The sequence below is a fragment of the Hypanus sabinus genome, chromosome 22, assembly GCF_030144855.1.
Source record: "Hypanus sabinus isolate sHypSab1 chromosome 22, sHypSab1.hap1, whole genome shotgun sequence".
Taxonomy (NCBI): Eukaryota; Metazoa; Chordata; class Chondrichthyes; order Myliobatiformes; family Dasyatidae; genus Hypanus; species Hypanus sabinus.
Genome location: NC_082727.1, coordinates 48,943,986 through 48,966,180, shown reverse-complemented (window position 1 = coordinate 48,966,180; position 22,195 = coordinate 48,943,986). Strand labels below are relative to the sequence as shown.

The 22,195-nt window shown below is 40.5% G+C and overlaps 1 protein-coding gene across 12 annotated transcripts in view; it reads left to right on the top strand.

Annotated features, from left to right (window-relative positions):
• Positions 1–22,195, top strand: part of ptprea (protein tyrosine phosphatase receptor type Ea) — a 299,961-nt gene that overhangs the window by 267,954 nt on the left and 9,812 nt on the right. For all 12 annotated transcript variants that reach the window (XM_059947680.1, XM_059947681.1, XM_059947688.1 and 9 more), the window contains 7 exons: positions 4,631–4,766; positions 5,054–5,203; positions 8,238–8,331; positions 13,346–13,422; positions 13,959–14,093; positions 14,769–14,894; positions 20,530–20,681. In XM_059947680.1, coding sequence (XP_059803663.1) covers positions 4,631–4,766; positions 5,054–5,203; positions 8,238–8,331; positions 13,346–13,422; positions 13,959–14,093; positions 14,769–14,894; positions 20,530–20,681 — 870 coding nt within the window. The remainder of the gene's footprint in view (positions 1–4,630; positions 4,767–5,053; positions 5,204–8,237; positions 8,332–13,345; positions 13,423–13,958; positions 14,094–14,768; positions 14,895–20,529; positions 20,682–22,195) is intronic.

The window sequence follows — 22,195 nt, the reverse complement described above, 5'->3', positions numbered from 1 at the left end:
CAGGTGGGGGATGGTCGTATGAGCAGCTTGTGCATATCACAATATCAGGTTATTTGACCACTGACACCAGGCAGACAATCTCTGCAGAGTATTGATAATGCCTGGGGTCATCCATCTTGTAAACACACCTCCCAGAAGAAGGCAATGGCAAACCACTTCTGCAGAACAATTTGCCAAGAACAATCATGGTCATGGAACCATAATCGCCTCTGTCATTCGACATAGCACATGATGACAATGATGATGAATTAGTAATTAGGTTATTATTGTCACGTGTACTGATGTACAGTGAAAATCTTTGTTTTGCATACTATCCATATAGATAACTTCAACACATTTGTATACTGAGGTGGTGTAAGGGAAAAGCAATATCAGAATATATTGTTATAGAGAAAGTGCAGTGTATGAAGAAAATAAGATCCAAGGCCATGATGAGGTAGATAGTGAGATCAGAGTCCATCGTATCATACAAGAGGTCCATTCAGTAGTTTATAACAGTGCATTAGAAGCTGACCTTGGACCTGGAGGTTTATGCTTTCAAATTTATGTATCTTCTGCCGTATGCGAGGAGGTCGAAGAGAGAATGTCCAGGGTGGGAGGGGTCTTTCATTATTTAGCACTCGTGTTCCCCTGCAGATACAGGAGGCCTTCCCTATTCCTGTACCTATTCAACCAGTACACCATCGAAAATCTTGTTTCCCATTCTTGGCCATGTGATTACAATCTTCAGTGCCTCCCAGACCAGACTCACTTCCTTTACAATGCAGAACACCTGGTTAAGAGTTTCTGTTCAATTTTGTTGGAACTATCCATTCTTGATACTGTGTGTTGCTGATGCACACTCCATTTCATGACTCAGTGATTGAACAGAACAGGTTGTGAGAAGTAGAAATGCTCTCTGCATCAGAAGCAGTGACTGTAGGTTGATTGTGCATCTCTTTCCCTGTCACCATTTTCATGAGCTCTCAAATTTATCTCTCCTGATATGAAGTATTTCCTTTCAGATATAATAGAACATGCATACTCCAAGTCATTGTACACATTCCCCTTGAAAGCAAATCCACTGATGAGTGCTCTTTCATTTTTATTTTCTTGAGGAGAATTTAGATCCATCAGTTTCTGAAGAAGGTTAAATTGTCCTAATCCTGCATGGAATTTGAACTTTTAATTTACACAATATTATATATTAAATCTGAGGAATGTTCATAATGTTTTTGAAGCTACTTTCTTGTAAATCAATAGTGGAAGATGTGCTATTTTTATAAACAAAATCTTAGAGAGTTATGCGAGCCGTTTGTGCAGCGCAAAACAGTGCTTGTCTTAATGTAATTCTGAAACCTTTTCAGTTGTTTCGGGAAGCCATTCCTTAATCTCATTATGCCTTTCCTAGCCTTCACAGACTTCACATCATTGACATGCAGCACTGCTTTATGTTGCAGTCAGGGAGTTCAAGCAATTATGTTTGCCCCTTGAAATTTTTCCAGCAAACAGTACTGTCAAAGGCAGGTCCAAAAGGCAGCAGTTTGCATGTTTTAATATTACCAGCCTACCTGATAACAATTTTTCCTGAAAGGTCAGACCATCTGTGCAGCAGGAAATTCAGCAGCTTACTTTAAGGGAATGCCACCAGGAGAGATCTGTTATCTAAAGCAGATATCAGCATTGTTAACTTACCTTATGAGAACAAATTTTATGAATGTTTTCATCTTCTGACTGGTCCCCACCTTAATAGAACGTTAATATTATGAGGAGAGAAGAAAGGGGATTGTGATATAACTCTCATTGGCTCTTTGAATGATGTTATCAAGCGTATTTCTCATTTCTGTCCGAATAAACCTGTTTGGGGAATTAGTGTTGTAAAATATTTTGAAGATTGCCATTTTGGGTCATTTTTGGTGCAAAACATATTCAATGCAGAATGGCTTAAATAAAGCTTTAACAAAGCATACGAGTCACAAAATAATGCAACTGATGGGATCCACATCCTCCAATACCTACCTCCCCACCCCAACTCAATGCACAGACCTGCTGCCTACAATAGTTCCAAAAGATTGTTTATCTACCTCAGGGGTGGGCAAACTTTTTGACTTGAGGGCCACAAAGGGTTCTAAAATTTGACAGGGGGGCCGGACTAGGAGCAGATGGACAGAGTGTTTTGGTAATACACCTCATAAGAGAAAATAAAATATTATGGGATATGTAGAAAGCATGTGCTTTAATTTCAATTGAAAATGAACAAATGCATTACAACAAAATATCTGTCTTTGAAGTCCCATGATATTTAGCTATTTATTGAAATGACTTTTAAAACACTGAAAATTAAATGAATAACATACAGCTTTTTTTAATAGTAACAGTTATTATTTTAAAGCACTGAAAATTCTGTTATCCTTCAAGATATTATCTTCATCACTCTCCTCCTGACTGTCTTTATTTCAAAAACGGTAGGAGATGCAGGTCTACTTGTCCTGCTCCTTCTTATTCAATTGTCCCCTGTGCCAAAACTCAACAACGACCCGCACAATGACAGAACAGTGAGAGCGCGCCAATATGCGGAGCTCTGTGCTTGCAAATCCCCGCAGGCTATCTCCCTTAGCCGGAACGCTGGCTAATTGTGAGCCGGTTCGGATGTGCCAGGAAATGGGTCGCCACAAGGTCACAAAGTAAAGCGCAAATGTGGAGTAATACGCTGCACCTCAACAAAGGTCAATGTATATAGAGTGCGTCATCTATTGGGAAAACGCCAGAATTGCGGGGAAAAAACGTTAATAAGGTTTATTAATATAATTTCATCAAGTTCTGCAGGCCGGGTTAAAAAGCTTAGCGGGCCGCAGTTTGCCCATGCCTGATCTACCTCCTATTGCCTTCTGAATTAGCTAAGCCAGCCACTCCATTCTACTAACCTATTAATATATAATGCTTAAATGTAGAACATAGAACATTACAGCACATAACAGGCCCTTCAGCCCATGATATTGAGCCAACCCTGTAAACTGCTCCAGGATCAATCTTACCCTTTCTTCCCATAGAACCCTTTTTCTTTCATTGTGTGCCTGTCTAAAAGTCCCTTAAATGCCCCCAATGTACCTGCCTCTGCCATCACCCTTAGCAACACGATCCATGCATTTCCTACTCTCTGTGTAAAAAATACCAACACTGAGGTCCCGCCTATACTTCCCTCCATTCACCTTAAAGTTATGCCCTTTCATATCAACAATTGCAACCCTGGGAAAAAGGCACTAGGGTTAAAAAAAAATGCTGCTCTTTCCAGCAATGCCCACATTTGGTGAGCCAAATATTTTTCTGAAGGTATTTTCTCTGTCATTTTCTCTAAAGTTGGCATTTGGATCTTTTGTAGTAGTTCTCTGGCTGGAAGGAAACAAAGATATGACTGGCAGCTGCTCGTATATTCTGTCCAGTTCTAATTTACACATTAACATTCAGAATCCCTTCACTCAATTTTCTTCCATTGGACTAGGCAATAACTTTGAAATAGTTGCAATGTAAGGACATTAACTTTAGACTTGAATGCATTACTTTTTTCTCAGAAAACGAAGTCAACCAGAAATGCATTTCCTAAAATCTTTTAACAATGCAAACATGCAATAACACGGGTGTTACAACAAGTACACACCGAGAGCTTCATATTCATGGATTACAAACATAGAGTGCTGCTCAGATATGTTAACTGTGACTGAGAAATGGAAATACAGAATGAAAACCACAGAAACAAAGCTAGATAAAGGGAATGAGAAAGAAAACTGGGCAATGAAAAAGATCCAAATAGAGCGAATACAAAGTAATGAACCATGAAAATATGGGTTTAAATCCTGTCACGTGTGCTTCTTGTGGCACAATTAATCTAATAGCATTATATTATTGCTCCTCCATTCTCAAATAATCCGTCTTCTATTTCACATTTGTGGCTGCTAGTAGTGAACAATTTATTAATCCAGTAATACAATTATAAAGAATTGTTTTCTCTAGTTTGTTTGACAAGCATCATTCAAAATGCATTTCAGAATAGTAGGAATAGCTCAGTGCATATCTCGCCTATTCAAGTGACAGGAATAATCATTTCCGTGGGGTGCGCCTGAACCAGGTTTGTTCAAAGGGGAGTGAGAGTTAACTTAGATGAAGTTATAGAACTGAACATAACGATTCTGAAATTCTTGCAGAATCCAGTGAACTATTTTATCTGTATTGTACATGTAACTTTTACTGATAACTGAGGACACGCAGCATCCTTTATCTGAATCCTTTGCATTGGTAACTGATGACAAATGATATAAGCTTGTGGCCTGGTGACAGATAAAGGTGTCAGTGCTCTTAAACAGAACTTGGATAAATATTTGTGAATCCACACCCAAGAATCCCTAATGTAAGATGTAGGAGTCAGAAGAAAGCCAACTTCTTGTAGAAAAATAGGAAACATATATGAATTAACCAAACATGGACCCTTCTGTAAGTGGGAAGGACTAAAATCCGGCAACACATCTCCTCTTTGCCCATTGCTTTACAATACTACAAAGAGAAGGAGAGGACTGCACATGAATGTTATTGCTGTAGATACTACTTGGTCAATTCCTGAAACTTGAAACCTAACATTCCCCTTCTTTTCCAATTGTAGTGCTGGAGTAGGCAGAACTGGAACCTTCATTGTTATTGATGCTATGATTGATATGATGGATGCAGAGCAGAAGGTGGATGTCTTTGGTTTTGTGGCTCGAATTCGCAATCAGCGGCCACAGCTAGTTCAAACTGACGTAAGCAATAATTCTGTTTATATTCATTTTGATGCTCATCACGGATGTTAATAGAGCTTTAAAGGAGAACAAATGACTGGACTTCCAGTTTTATAAAGATTTTCTGTGGACAACTCAGCTCAGTTTATTTAATATATTCTCAGTGCTGTGCATGTACACGATACCTACAGTTCTGTTGCTCTTCCAAGAACTATCCCTTAGTTTGAATACGATATATCATACAATTGCACTTCTTTTCTGGAAGCACTTTACTAAAGTGGTTTTATTCACTTTATTATTCCTTATAGATGCAGTATTCCTTCATTTATCAAGCTCTTCTTGAACATTATTTGTACGGTGACACAGAACTGGATGTGAGCTCTTTAGAGAAGCACATACAGAAGCTCCGAAATAAAACAGGGAAGTTTGACATCACTGGCCTAGAAGAAGAATTTAATGTGAGTTATTAAGATGGTTTAATCAACATGTTTTGTCGATTGGACTTTAATTCACATTATGTTGTGTTCAATTTTCTGGTCACTACTTTTTTGTTGCTATTCTTGTGCGAGTTTTGAATTAGCGTGACTTGCAGATAATGAGCACTGAGCTGAACTGAAATACGCCTTTTGATTTTGTGTTTTACACTCTGTGTTTTTGCTCACTTTTTAATTGCCGTTTGCACAATTTGTTTTTTTTGTGCTTTGGGAAGGGAGGTTTGATGTTTCTCTTTTGAATGGGTTCCATGGTTTTCCTTTCTTTCGTGACCGCCTATGAGGTAGACAAAACTCAAAGTGATATACTGCATACACACTTTGATAATAAATGTACCTTGCATCCTTTGGTCACTAAAGATGGACTGGGCATTGTGTCCGGTGCTCCCGATGCAGCCTCCTCTACATTGGTGAGACCTGTCATAAATCAGGGGACCACTTCATTGAACACCTCTGCTCCATTTGCCAAAAGCAGAAATACTCAGTGGCCCAACATTTTATTTCCCATTCCCATTCCCTTTCCAAGCTGTCGGTCCATGGCCTCATCTTGTGCCATGATTAGTCTACCTTCATGGTGGAGGAGCAACACCTTTTATTCCGTTTCGGTAGCTCCAACCTGATGGAATGAATATTGATTTCTCCTTCTGATATATATAAAAAAAATGCCCTCCTGCTTCCCTCTTCTTCTATTCCCACTCTGGCCTCTTACCTGCCTATCACCTCTCCCTGGTAACCTTCCTTCTTCCTTTTCTCCAATGGTCCATGCTCCTCTCTATCAGATTCCTTTCTCTCCAGCTCTTTACTCCACCCCCCCCCCCCCCCCACAACCTGGCTTCACTCATCACCTTCCAGCAAGCATCCTTCCCCTCCCCTCGCCCTTTTATTCTGGAATCTTCCCCCTTCCTTTTCAGCCCTGAAGAAGGGCTTTGCCCTGAAATGTTGACTTGTTTGTCAACTGGAACCTGCTGAGTTCCTCCAGCATTTTGTGTATGTTGCTAGGCATTAATTGATCTTGGGCCTGATACATCTGAGCAGAAACCGCTGCCCATAATAACTGCTGCGTCCTGACGAAGGGTCTCGGCCCGAAACGTCGACAGTGCTTCTCCTTATAGATGCTGCCTAGCCTGCTGTGTTCCACCAGCATTTTGTGCATGTTGCCCATAATACTGTGTCTCTTTTCCATTGCCTCAAACCTAGACTAGATGTCCTATCACATGGTGAATGGGTAAGGCTCTGCATGACAGCAGGACCAGATCAAAGGTGCCTTTGAAAGTCCTCTGGCAATCTTTAACATGCTGACCCCAATTGCCAAGATTTCTTAAAAGTCTTTGACTTTCAGAAGGGAAACTAAAAACTATTAACATGATATTAGCAACAAAAAATTGTTCTGAAAATGTGCTAAATTAAATCAACTAAGCATAAACAGTTCAAGAGATATCATAGTGGTGTAGTGGTTAGCACAATGCTTTACAGTAGAGGCGACCCAGGTTCAATTCCTGCTGCAGTCTTTACAAGACATTGTACATTCTTGTTGTGGGTTTCCTCTGGGTGCTCCAATTTCCTCCCACAGTTCAAACATACTAGTTGGTAGCTTAACTTATTGTTGTAAATTGTCCTGTGATTTGGTGAGGATTAAATTGGGGTTTCCTGGGTGGCTTGGCTCAATGGGCCACACTGTATCTCAAAAAATAAATGAATAAATATTATTCATATCTACTTCTCTGCAGCCATAGAATCAGCACTGTTGCACAAAAATCAGTAGCACTTTTGTGGCAAAGACACTTAATTCCAGGGCATAATAAATATGTCATAGATTAAAATGCAACTGTAAAATACTCTGGAACTTGCAGATTTGCTCTTAGGGGATTTTCACTGCAGTGAAAAATTAAACAACGAAGTGACTCACAGGATTTTGCACATTAAAAAAAAACTTAAGCCCTCTTGTGCACTGAATTCTACTATTATAAAGACATTTAAAATTGTAGAATGTTTAGGAACAGAGGAAAGCTTGTTTTCTCAGAAGCTGCTGCCTCACAAAGACATCTATTGAATATGTGCAACTCCCTCTATTGGTGAGCATTTTAGTTTGATATGAAAACACAGAAGGTAAAGACAATGTGTGAGTTATTGCCCGAGTTATCCAGAGTAAGTGGAATTGGGGTACAGATATAAATGCCTGGGTGAATTCTTGGCGGAGATTAATCTCATGCCAGGCATGAGGTAGATCCAGATGATTTTTCACTTTTCTTTTGATGGCTGTGAGGTAACACTGACAGCAGATACTGTGGCTCCTCACTTGACATCTGAATGGAGCTGGAGAAGTAAATTAGTGATATTGTCTGTTGAAAGGATGAAATGGGTACCAAAAGGGTGTTGTGCTATCCATACTTGTCTCTTTGAAAAGTAGGTTGTGCATTTTGGTGCCTAATTGAAAGCTTGACCTTTCCCCAAAATGCCGAAACTTCTGCACTTTAAGATTTGCACTTCACCACTTAAATGCCACAATTTTCACCAAGTATTGTAGGCAGCCCTAACAAACCAGCTGTGCCTCTAGGTGGGGATTGTGTTGTCTGACATACATGGACTGAGGGAAGGAGTGTACTTCCTTTATGTTGTGGAATAGACCCAGAGCAGGAGAAAAGCTGTAGGGATTATTTCAGCGTTTTGTCCTTCCATCCTACAGCTACTGCAATCAGCATAGGGTGGCAATTTAATTGGCATCAGCCTCTCAATAATCATCTGGGTGGTCAATCTTAACCCAAGCATAATCTTCCTTATGGTCTTGCACAAATCACAAGTCAAATTGCAATTGGCTACCGTAGGGACTTTTTAGTGCCTGAAGGAGACGGATTAAATTGACCTGATTATTTTTTTGAATACTAAATGTTTTTTTGTTATTTTGTTTCTTTTCCATTTTAATTTTCAGGATAAATGTTCTAATGTGTTAACTTTTCTATTATTATTTTGCCTTGACTACGCCTGTTTTATATTGTTAATACAGAAATTAACTACGGTCCGAATAAGGAAGGACAATATGAGAACAGGGAATAAACCGGTAAATATGAAAAAAGCCAGAGTCCTTCAGATCATTCCCTGTAAGTGATTTAAATCTGAAATTAATGAATATTTCTTTACTTTTGTTCAACCTCTAGACATATTGGAAATAATTCCCACTACTCATCAGGAAACTGTCATCTAGGGACATGTTTCTTCAAATAAATCTCATCAGTTCTCATTCACAATTTCTTACATCAGTTCCCGAGCTCCTGATTGTGACCCCACTGTGTAAGGGAGGCAGCAAGCATAAATAATGCAGTGCATTCCACAAAGAGAGTGGGAAAGTGTCTGTGATTTCTATCAAAGGAGCTTTGCATTGATCATCGTAGGCTACATCCACACTACACCGGGTAAATCCGTAACCAAAGCTTTTTCTCTTCATTTTACCCTCTGTCCACACTAAAACGGCGTTTTTGTCCCCTGAAAACGGAGCTTTTCAGAAACGCTTTCCAGGGTGGGTTACTTTTGAAAACGCTGCTCGGGCAGATCAGTGTGGACAGCGTAACCGGAGACTTCTGAAAACGCTATCAGAAGGCAGTGCGCTATTTCATTGTTTTCTTGAACGCAACCTAACAATTTCAGAACAGACAGCAACGAGACTGAAGCCAGAAGAGTTAGAAATGTACTCACCAAATACTTTGACCCATAACTTACTGAATAAATAAGTATACTGTACTCACTTTGCCTGTTTTCTGTCCTTGCTCATATGAAGGTGGTTTATCTATTTATGCAAGTACTTCTCTGACAATAGATACGTAACAGCCTAATGTAACATTGTATGGAAATACAAGATAATACTGATGCAGACATGTTTTCTACATTTAACAAGGTGCTTTATTAATGCAACAAAGTTAGTCAGTTTTTCAATGTTCATCGACAGCCGGGTCAATCTGTCCGTGAACTCCGTCGGTTGCCGCCATACGCTCCAGTATTTGTTTTTTTTAGTTTTAAGTTCTCCTGCGTGGGAGCCAACAGCTGTCCATCGTTTTAAGTTTTTCTAGTCTGTAACTACACAAACGCGCACTTTTACGGCGAGATTCGACACCAAACATGTAGCTTGTTTTCGGTAGATGTGTCCTGCGCATGCGCAGGAGGAGGAGATTCACCGAAATCTCCATTTCAATGTGGATAGAGATATTTTCAAAAACGCATACTGTGGACATCTATCGTTTTTTACGCGAAACCAGCGTTTTCAAAACTATCCGGTCCATTGTGGATGTAGCCTTAGAGAAAGCTAGAAAATTGCTTTGTCACAGTGTCAAAACTTTTGTAAGAACCACTCTCTCTTGTTTGAAGCCTCCCCTGAAGAATGAGATGAGGAAAACACAAAATAGGGAAATAAGAATTCAAGGAAAACTACCAATTAAAACAGATTTGGATTGACCTTGCTGTTTAATAGCAGACAGATAGAATAATATGGTGGGCTTAAAGCCATATAAGTCATGGACTTATTGTATTCTTAGCTGAGACTAGGAGCCTCAGAAACTTGCCTCAACCCAGAGACACAACAGATGCTCAGAGTTCCAACTGTGCCCTCTGCAATGATTGTTGAAAAGTGATGGTCATCCAAAGACATATTGAGGCCTAAGTTCTTTGGTATCAGAGTAGCTAGACCTGGGGTGTCAGATGGTGGGTTTGATTGTATCTTGGTTCTCTTGTGATTTTTTCAGCTGGGACTGGAAGTGGAGATGGTTTGTCAGAGGTCAGGAGGAGAAATTATGTGCTAACACCAAGGTATTGGCCAGACATCAGTTTTAAGGAATTGGGTTGGAGATGCAATCAAAAGTCAGCACTGGGGAGAGTGTGATGAGAAGTCAGGAATGGATCAGTTCCATTAGAGGTCAGGGCTGATAAAAAAATGGGAAGCCAAGGGCCCTCCTTATACTATCTATTGAGGATCACTACTGGAAAATAATGAGCAATCACGAGGAGGTCTGCAGATGCTGGAAATTCAAACAACACACACAAAATGCTGGTGGAACACAGCAGGCCAGGCAGCACCTATAAGGAGAAGCACTGTCAACGTTACAGGCCGAGACCCTTCGTCAGGACTAACTGAAAGGAAAGATAGTAAGAGATTTGAAACTAGTGGGGGGAGGGGGAAATATGAAATGATAGGATAAGACCAGAGGGGGTGGGATGAAGCTAAGAGCTGGAAAGGTGATTGGCGAAAATGATACAGAACTCATTTCTGCATACCTTGACACTGCCTTATCAACCTTTGTTCAATCTATCCCCACCTATGTTCGTGACACTTCTCATGCTTTGAATTTTTTCAATGATTTTAAGTTCCCTGGCCCCCACCGCCTTATTTTCACCATGGGCGTCCAGTCTCTATATACCTCCATCCCCCACCCGGATGGTCTCAAAGCTCTTCGCTTCTTTTTGGATTCCAGACCTAACCAATTCACCCTCTACTACCACTCTCCCTCATCTAGCGGAATTAGTTCTTACTCTCAATAATTTCTCCTTTGGCTCCTCCCACTTCCTCCAAACCAAGGGTGTAGCCATGGGCACCCGCATGGGTCCCAGTTATGCCTGCCTTTTTGTTCGCTCTGTGTTCCAAGTCTATATGGGTATCCGTCCCCCTCTTTTCCTTTGCTACATCGACGACTGCATTGGCGCTGCTTCCTCTTGCACTCATGCTGAGCTCGATGACTTCATTAACTTTGCCTCCAACTTTCACCCTGCCCTCAGATTTACCTGGTCCATTTCCGATACCTCCTTCCACTTTCTTGATCTTTCTGTCTCCATCTCTGGAGACGGCCTATCTACTGATATCTACTATAAGCCTACAGACTCTCACAGCTACTTGGACTATTCCTCTTCCCACCCTGTCTCTTGCAAAAATGCTATCCCCTTCTCACAATTCCTCCGTCTCCGCCGCATCTGCTCTCAGGTTGAGGCTTTTCATTCCAGGACGAAGGAGATGTTTTCCTTTTTTAAACAAAGGGGCTTACCTTCTTCCACCATCAACTCTGCTCTCAAATGCATCTCTCCCATTTCCCACACATCTGCCGTCACCCCATTCGCCTGCCATCCCACTCGGGATCGGGTTCCCCTTGTCCTCACCTACCACCCCACCAGCCTCCAGGTCCAATGTATAATTCTCCATAACTTCCGCCACCTCTAACGGGATCCCACTACCAAGCACATCTTTCCCAACCCCCCCTTTCTGCGTTCCACAGGGATTGCTCCCTACACGGCTCCCTTATCCACTCGTCCCCCCATCCCTTCCCACTGATCTCTCTCTTGGCACTTATCCTTGAAAGCAGAACTAGTGCTACAACTGCCCTTACACTTCCTCCCTCACCACCATTCAGGGCCCCAGACAGTCCTTCCAGGTGAGGCGACACTTCACCTGTGAGTCAGCTGGTGTGGTATACTGCATCCGGTGCTCCCGGTGTGGCCTTTTATATATTGGTGAGACCCGATGCAGACTGGGAGACCGTTTCGCTGAACACCTACGCTCGGTCCACCAGAGAAAGCAGGATCTCCCAGTGGCCACACATTTTAATTCCACATCCCATTCCCATTCTGATATGTCTATCCATGGCCTCCTCTACTGTCAAAATGAATCCAAACTCAGGTTGGAGGAACATCACCTTATATACCGGCTGGGTAGCCTCCAACCTGATGGCATAAACATTGACTTCTCTAACTTCCGTTAATGCCCCTCCTCCCCTTCTTACCCCATCCCTGACATATTTAGTTGTTTGGTTTTCTTTTCTCTCTCTCTCTGCCCTCACTCTGCCTATTCTCCATCTCCCTCTGGTGCTCCCCCTCTTTCTTTCTCCTGAGGCCTCCCGTCCCATGATCCTTTCCCTTCTCCAGCTCTGTATCACTTTTGCCAATCACCTTTCCTGCTCAGCTTCATCCCACCCCCTCCGGTCTTCTCCTATAATTTCACATTTCCCCCTCCCCCCAGTACTTTCAAGTCTCTTACTATCTTTCCTTTCAGTTAGTCCTGACGAAGGGTCCCGACCCGAAACGTCAACAGTGCTTCTCCTTATAGATGCTGCCTGGTCTGCTGTGTTCCACCAGCATTTTGTGTGGAAAATAATAATTTGGTTTCCTACAAATATTCCAAAAGGAACTTTGCATATGTATTGATACCATCGAAATAAACTGATTACATGAATGGCATAAGTGTGAAAGGTTAGTCAGATTTTCAGTGCTGAAAAATGTGGTAGCTTCATTGTGCTTTTCAGTTATTGATCCATATTGGATCGCATAGGCATAAAAAGTGTGACTGGATGCAGTGTTTTGGCTAAGGTATTTTGCAGTAGATTATATTCTGTCTGTAAACTTCTAATATGAATTAAATGACTGAGTGGTTGAAGAGCCTGTAACTGTTTCCAGACCATTAGAATCTGTTGTAGTATTCAAAAGGGTTGATTGGGAGCACATAAGAGTGTGGAGGTGTGGGGAATGCTGCTAGTCCATGCATTAAATTATTATCCGTGCATTCTTGCCCCTTAAGAATATGGCTTCAAATTGTAAGAAAACTCATTGCCACTGATTTTATTTTTAAGTAGGTGAATACATTGTGGAATTCTACATTATTAATATACTTGAATAGGAAGTAGTTTTCAATTGATGGCATTCGTATTAATATGGGACAATCAATGGTACTTATCCCTTTGCCTGTATTGTCAGTGTCTTGGTTCAGATTTCTTATGCATATTAGAACAGTTAAGTATCTATCCCTACAGAATTAACAAAGGCTGGTTCATCAGTGTAACTTCAGTCACAGAAAGACAGGAACATGCTTCTAGCTCTATGATGCCTAAAGTTCATAAGAATCTTTATAAACTTTGTATTTTAATGTACTTGTTGATAGCATCCTTGTTACTGGATGGCAGCCCATACTTTATTAGTGCACAATATTTTTTTAATCCTTCACCCATAAAAAGAAATATCGCCCCATAACTAGCAATTCTCACAATTGGCATGTTCCACTATGGCACCAATTTAAGAGTTAGAATTACTTTCATTGCAATATTTTCTCTCTCTATCAAACTGACTTGCATTTTATTTTATATCTTTAAGATGATTTCAACAGAGTTGTTCTGCCCAGGAAAAGGGGACAAGAATTCTCAGATTATATCAATGCTTCATACATAGATGTAAGTGCACTTCAAAGTATGTGATGTGATGCGATTTCACAGTGTGTAATGTTAGTTGTGATTCAAGATTTCAAAAGCTACATGGAAAAAATGGCTAATTTTCATACACATCTTCCAGTTCATCTGCCCAACCAGCTACAGTTTTGTGATCTAAAATACCAGACTTTAAATGGCAGAATTGACGTAAAGTATTCTGTGATCTTTATGTGAAAATTTTCTGCAAGCAGTTTATATGTAATGACTTGAGCTTTGGGTTTACTATCTTGTATAGTTATCGGTAGATACTGTTTCAGTTTCTACTTTCATTTAATGAGTTTGGCATTATAACAATGATTATGACAGTAAGAAAAATAAAATACCACTGGTGGCACATCAGTCACATTCCAATTCTTATTTCAATAACGGTAAGGCTCTTACAATAGAAATGAAATAAAAATATTACTTGTTGATTTTTGATTTTCTTTCTGAAAATCCAGTATAATTCGTACTTGCACAATTTTCATGTTTAACTTTGCCACTGAATTCCTTTATGACAGGGCTATCGACAGAAGGATTATTTTGTTGCAACTCAAGGTCCTATTGCTCATACAGTGGAAGATTTTTGGAGAATGGTCTGGGATTGCAAGTCTCACACAATTGTAATGCTGACAGAACTGAGAGAAAGAGAGCAGGTATAATATTGTGGAAACACAATTAGCATCACTGACTTACAAAGCAGAATATTATTATTGAAAAATTCTACAGTCATAATCATATCTTACTGCCTCTGCCTACCTATTCATTATATGTCAAAAGCATGTGTATTTTGGATATGTATAAGGTATCTATCAGTGACATTGGATAAATCTATCAATGCTAATTAGAAGATAAATTATAATAAATACCCAAAGTGGAGGATAAAATTTAAGAATGATTCAAGTAATGTAAGGTAATAACACATGTAATTTAGTTGTTTGGAGTTGAGAAATGTTGTTAATTATGTTAAATGTTGGAAGCATTACAAATATGACATACTATATTTACCAAAAACAAACCTATATTGTGGCCAAAACCAGGATTGTACAGCTTGTGTTCAGAAAAGAGGAGTGGCATGGTAATTAAAAAGACTGTCCCTTCAAAGTTAAGATTGAGCAGTTCCTTAGCTAAAACCAGTTCAATGCTGAGTTAGCTATAAAGGCCTGTTGACCAGAATAACTGCTGTTTTTACACTGACCACTGAAAAACACTGAAAGCCATAAGTACGTTCCTGTCATCTCCACTTCCTCCCAGGACAAAGCATAAAATTTTAAGTGAAATGCCCAGATATGGTATAAAATGCAATTGGATTCCATATGTTCTTTCTGCAGGAGAAGTGTTGCCAGTATTGGCCCTCTGAGGGATCTGTAACGTATGGAACATACTCAATAGAGCTGAAGAAGGACAACATTGCTGATGCCTTCAGTCTCAGAGATCTCACAGTCACAAATACCACTGTATGTATCACTTCAGAGTACACTTTAACTGTAAGAGTATTTACAGAAGATTAAACTAAAAATAGTAGGCTGCCATTGTTTTTATTTTCGAATTGTTGATGCATTTTCCTGTAACTTCTGGTGAAGGTCGGTCTGTAGTAGTAACTGATGCAGAGAGAACCACTGGTTCAGTGCAGTGCACGAGCACTATTTCCTCTAAGCTGTGTGGGTGTGTGGCCACACAACAACTGAAATGCTCCCACACACATTGCCTTTGTTGCCATGCAGCTGGAGTAAAGACAGGCAAGAAAAAGTTTTCAAAATGTGGAAGATTTTCTTTGTTGTCCTGTATTTTGTTATACCTTACAATTAAGAAATAAAATCAAAAGTATGAGATATTTAAAATTTAATTCTAAGCAGTCATGGCATGCATATTACAAAAAAGGCATTTAAAGTGTTGTGCAGTTTTCAAGCTGTGTAAGAATTTCCTGCTCAAAGCAAAGGTTGGCCGGTGCAGTTGTAAAAATAAAATTAGAGAGAACATTGTGCAGTAGCTCTTCTGCACCTCTGTGGCCACATACTGAATCACAGATGTGCAGTGTGTGCTGAATATCAAAGGTGAGTATGCTTGACCTCTTGCTCCATTGCATATCATGTTCAGGAATTTACTAACTTAAGGTGTTAGATTTATTACAGTATGTATCCACTCTCTCAGTTTTACATCATCCATTTCAGTGAATCCAGAATGGCTCTTTTAATTTGCATAGGGTTACTGATGTTTATAACAAAAGCAAGCAAGGGTAAATATGTGTCCTTTTTTATTTTATATTATTTAATGTTTTAATTAATTAATACACTTCGTATGTGCTTTTAAGTGAGTTTATATTTTTAATTTTTCTATTACTAATTTCATTTCTGCTATTTCTACATTTCTCCAATTATGGAGACATTTAGAAATAACACAAGAGGCCTTGATGGTTCAGGTTTGGGCCCAGGGCCATCACTTGCCAACTGTGTCCTAGTCACCATTCATGGACCATTCCACTTCATGAAAGGCTCAATATAATGATGCTGGGATGTCCTTTGACACTGTGCAATGGCAAGACATTAATGACACTGCGGGTCTTGTGTGGGGTGAAGTTGGATTCAAAATGATGAATCTTTGGTAGTTCGAACACCAAGTAATTTCCTCCCGGTCAAAAAGCCCAAAGTTCATCCCAGGTAGGTGAGTTTACAGGGTGAGGCTCATATATTTATCCAGAACTAAAACAGTTACTTTGTGGATTCACACTGATGGCTGGTGGCGTAGTGGCATCAGCTGGACTTCGGGCAAGAGGTCCCGAGTTCGAATCCAGTTGGCTGCCTTGCATTAGTGGATTCAGCAAAACGGTCTCCCAGTCTGCGTCAGGTCTCACCAATATATAAAAGACCACACCGGGAGCACCGGACGCAGTATACCACACCAGCTGACTCACAGGTGAAGTGTTGCCTCACCTGGAAGGACTGTCTGGGGCCCTGAATGGTGGTGAGGGAGGACGTGTAAGGGCAGGTGTAGCACTTGTTCCACTTACAAGGATAAGTGCCAGGAGGGAGATCGGTGGGAAGGGATGGGGAGGACGAATGGGCAAGGGAGTCGCGTAGGGAGCGATCCCTGCTGAAAGCAGAAGGTGGGGGGAGGGAAAGATGTGCTTTGGTAGCTGGATGCCGTTGGAGGTGGCGGAAGTTACGGAGAATTATACGTTGGACACGGAGGCTGGTTCGGTGGTAGGTGAGGACAAGGGGAACCCTATCCGAAGTGGGGTGGCAGCTGGATGGGGTGAGGGCAGATGTGCGGGAAATGGGAGAGATGTGTTTTAGCGCAGAGTTGATGGTGGAATAAGGCTCCCTTGCATGCTCTCCATCCATGCCTGGGTTGAGTGTCGAGCTAGCAACTCAACCTCATTAAAAAAAGAACCTGGAGAGGGATGGGCTCCTCCAGGTTTCAGATGACCAAGACACGCTGTATGATGAGCAATCATCAAAAAGATTGGTGCTAAAAGCTTGTCATGACAGCGCCCTGACTCCTCCACCAGGAGTTAAGGGCACACACACACACACACACACACACACACACACACACACACACACACACACACACACACACTCACTTGCTTTTAGATAATCAAGTTCAAATTCCTGTTCAGTTTACTGTCATCCAACCGCACACATGAATGTGTGCACAACACTATTTATACAATATACCGCACACACATAACATATAAAGTAATATTACCCCAAAAAATTAAAAAAAATAATTAAGGTGCATTTATGACACAAGTTAAAAAAATAATTGATTTTACTGACACTTCATACATGATGAAACCTGGGAGTTAGCAAGGAAATCTATAGTCTTAGGGCTGTTTCCCATCTTAACAGTACTTGTCCTAAAGTTACGGTACCTCCTGCCTGATGGTAGGGAGTCAAAGAGATTGTTGGACGGATGGAAGGGATCATTTAGAATGCTAAGGGCCCTGTGTACACAGCGCTCCTGATAAGTATCTCTGTTGGGAGGAAGGGAGACCCCTGTAATCCTGTAATCCTTTCAGCAGTCCTTGCAATCCTTTTTAGGAACTTGTGGTCAGGTGCCTTGCAATTCCTGTACCCGACAGTGTTGCAGCTGGTCAGGACACTCTCAATGGTGCTCCTGTAAAATTAGTTAGAATTGGGGTGTTGGGGGAGCTACACTTGCCTCAATCTCCTCAGGAATGGAGACACTGCTATGCTTGCTTGACCAAAGGGGTGATGTTGAGGTACCAGGTGAGATCATTTCTTTAGTCTTGACCACTTGAGACTCAAGTTGTTGTGCTTCCAGCTTTCTACCAGCTGCTCCTGTTCTTCTCTGTATGCCATCTCATTGTGGCTGTTGATGAGGCCAGCCACTGTTGTATCATCAATGAACTTGGTGAATTGGTTGGAACTGGACCTAGCAGTACAGTCATGAATAGTGGTGGGCCGAGCATGCAGCCCTGGGGAGCACTGTTTTTTATTTATTAATTTTCTAACAAAAAGTCCTGGATCCAATTACAGAAAGAGATGTTGAGAACCAACAAGAATGGTTTATCCATCAGCTTCTGAGGGATGGTCATATTAAGCACCAAGCTGAAGTTGATAAACAGCATCCTGGTATATAAGGCACCATTTTCCATGTTGGACATGAAGGAATGGAGTGCAGAGGCTATGGCATCATCAGAAGACTGATTTGAGCAACAAGCAAGCTGGAAAGTGTCTAGTGTAGCAGGAAGATGGGATGTAATGCAACCCATAACCAAATGCTCAAAGCACTTCATTATTGTTGAGATCAATGCTACAGGACAGTATCCTAATTCTCTCCACAGAGGAGCCATGTATGTTCAGTTGGAATGGTCAGCCCCCTTGGATGGCTGAGGAGGCAGTGAGATTCCAGAGAGATGCTGAAGATATTTGTTAGAACCTTTGTTACCTGGGCTGCACAGTCTCTCAGCACCTGACCCAGGTACATTATCAGGCCCCGCAGCTTTATGTGGATTGACCCTTCCTCACATTAGCTGCGGCCAGACCGTGTGCCTGCTCCTTGGTGGGAAGGGGGCTTTCCTCGCTGGCACATTGTTCCATGCGCCAAACCAAGTGTAAAAGACTTTCAACCTATCAGGAAGAGAACTATGCATGAACTGGTCTGACATCAGAGTTCATAACCAAATTCACATAAATACCCAAAACTCCAAAATGAAAGTGATGACTTCAAATTCCTGCTTTATTTTGAAGAATAATATACACACATTATTAGGGACTAACTCATTCTAAAAATAGTGGAGACAACAACTGAAACCACATGTTAGTTTGCCACAGAATAATTTTAGGACTCAAAATAATCAGCCAATCAATCCCCACCCTTCACCTTCAATGTTTCTCTTCCCTTCTCCCTTCTCACTAACTGACTAAGATCTTCAGAACCATTAGGGAAAATAATTGAAACTGCCTGCTTTTCACCACAGGCTGAATGTGATGTTTTGCAATTGATGAAATCCAGTGTTTGGCAAATGGTGCTTTGACTATTATCATACTGTAAATTAAGGTATTCATTCATACATAAGACTGAAGAAAAATTATCTTGACTTATGTGATTCCACAGCTTTAGTTTGATTTGAACCCATTTATTTTGCAGTGCTAGTGCTGGCAGAACAGGTACATTTATTGCACAGTCATTGCCGCTCAGGGTGGACTAGTAGTCCATTAGCGTCTGAATGGCCTTCCACACGTGCCTCATGTCTTTGGTGTCACAGAGATGGCTATATATTATCTGTGAATAATCCTATTTTGCCTTCTTGATGGCATTGGAAAGTGCAGCTCTTGAAAGTTGTTTTACCCCCCCCCCCCCAATCTGAAGGCTCTCGTCCTTGCCTAGACCTCTGCCATTAGCCATGGCTTCTAATTTGCCCTCAGGTAGATGTGTTTAACAATGATGACATCCTCAGTGCACTTTTCTATGTAGCCAGTCACAAATCTGACATGTTCATTGATATTAATGTGATGGCCGCAGGTAGCCTTCTCTCTGAACGTGCTCCAGTCCGTGTTTTGAAATGGATAGATAAGGTAGAGCCATGAAAGTTGCTTCCATTCATAATTTGAGACTAGACTTAGAAGACATAGCCGTAAGATTCAGGGGGATTGATTTAGACTGGTGTTGAGCAGGAACTATTTTTCCCAGAGAGTAATGAATCTGTGAAATTCTCTGCCCAGGGAAGCAGTAGAGGTTACCTCAATAAATAAATATATTTAAGACACATTGGATAGATTTTTGCATAAAGGGGAATTAAGGGTTATCGGGGTAAGGCAAGTGGGTGGAACAGCCATAATCTTATTAAATGGTGGAGCCAACTCGAAAGGCCAGATGACTGACTCCTGCTCCTATTTCTTAAATTCTTTTCTTCTAAATCATCGTAAGTGACAAGTGTGATACACTTGACTCCACTGCACACCCTTAGCACTATTCCACAGTATCAGCCCAGAGTGAGTGGATCAAAGGATATTAAGAGCCTATAGCACAATAAATCTATCACACACATGTGTGAAAATCCCACTTGTTCTGTTATGGAAAGCACCAGAACAAACCATCTACCCTCTTGTTCCGCCACCAGTATGTAGAGATAACATTTCAAGTCAATGAGTTTTCATCTTCTGATGAAAAGCTGAAGACTAAAAAAACTCTTCCTCCACAGAACTCTTCCTCTGCTGCGTGTTACAGTTATTTCTGTGTTGCTTTTATAATTATGCTGGAGATGTTTATGCGCTTTACTTCATCTCTTATTATTAGTACATCATTTATTTTCCTTCCCTCTGTTGTATTAATAACAGATAAAGTACTTAGATATATAATAAGTCATAAAGTTCTTTCATTCATCTAGTAAATCAGGAATAGCAATTATTGACTCCTTGTTGATACAACACAAAATTACATATTTTTGTTTGCTGCTAAGCAGGTTATATTTTATGCATATAGCTGACTGCAAAATTTATATGTACCACAGAATCTAACAGTATTCCTGAATTTTAACCTCATTATGCTGAAATGTGGGTGTTAAGAATGGCCAATGCCAAATAATGTTCTGTAAAGCAAAATGAATTTGTTATTGAAATTTAGGAGAACACAGAGAGGACAGTTCGACAATTCCACTTCCACGACTGGCCTGAGATTGGCATTCCAGCAGAAGGTAAAGGGATGATCGACCTGATTGCAGCAGTCCAGAAACAGCAGCAAAAATCTGGCAATCATCCAATCATAGTGCACTGCAGGTACTTCATTATCCAATATTCAGCCACTACTGAGGGTTGACAACTGGCTCTCTAAAGTACTGAGAGCAGCAAAACTGAATCTCTACTGTATCTGACTTGAAGGAGGAGTTCTGTGTCAGATATCTGGAAGATATAATCAGTCAGAATGTTACAGTGTCAGAATCAGAATCAGGTTTATTATCACCGGCATATGTCATGCAGCAGCAGTTCAATGCAAAACATAATATAGAAGGGAAAAAAACACAAAATAAAATAATAATAATAATAAATAAATTAGTAAATCAATTACAGTATATGTATATTGAATTGATTAAAATCATGCAAAAAACTGAATTGATATATATATAGATATAAACATTGAGGTAGTGTCCAAGGGTTCAAAGTCCATTTAGGAATCAGATGACAGAGGGGAAGAAGCTGTTCCTGAATTGCTGAGTGTGTGTCTTTAGGCTTCTGTACCTCCTACCTGATGGTAACAATGAGAAAAGGGCATGCCGTGGGTGCTGGAGGTCCTTAATAATGGATGCTGCCTTTCTGAGACACTGCTCTTTGAAGATGTCCTGGGTACTTTGTAGGGTTGTACCCAAGATGGAGCCGACTAAATTTACGACCCTCTGCAATTTCTTTCGGTCCTGTGCAGTAGACCCCCGCCCCCACCCCAGCCTGTCAGAATGCTCTCCCTATACATCTATAGAAGTCTTTGAGTGTACTTGTTTACAGTACATTAAAATTTTAAAAAACATCTGCGGATACAGGAAACCTGAAGTAAACAGAGAAAGTCAGAAGTTCCTCACAATCTCAGAAGGTCTCTGAGATTTGAAACTGAGATTTGCAAATCAAGAGAGATTGAAAATATTTTTTTTTAAATTGCAGATGCTGAGAAAATGAAATAGTAACACAAAATACTGAAAACACTCCATCATTTACATGAATACGAGAGATTCTGCAGATGCTGGAAATCCAGAGTAGCACACACAAAAATTCAAATCTATAGCCAGCATGCCAAAAGCAAAATCTACATTCAAATGTAGAATGGCATAATAGAACAAATTTGTTTCAATTTGTTTTTAATTGTTGTACCTGTCTGAAATATAATGCTGCATGTAGGTATTAAGAACTATTTGGATGAAAAATCCAGGCATCCAAATGGACGTTGACAGAAAGTTAAGACACAGGTTGTTGCTATCAATAATGATAAATTCACATTTGGAAATTTAAATGATATCTTGGGTAAGTCTTGATAACAAAATTTGCCGGCTTCAAAGTGCATTATGTTCCTCGTTGACTTCTTCATTGTCAGTATGTTTACTTGGGACAGAATCAATTCAAACTATCCAGGTTGTACAACTCTTCGTGTTATGCATTGGATAATTCAGAAGAATAGGGTTGCTTCTATCCTCCAATTGACAGTGCACATTGTTAGCGTACTGTTGATTTGCCCTACATGACATTATTTACTAAATGGTAGGATTGAACATCAATTAGTACAAGATTCTAAGTTTGTGTAAAGCATA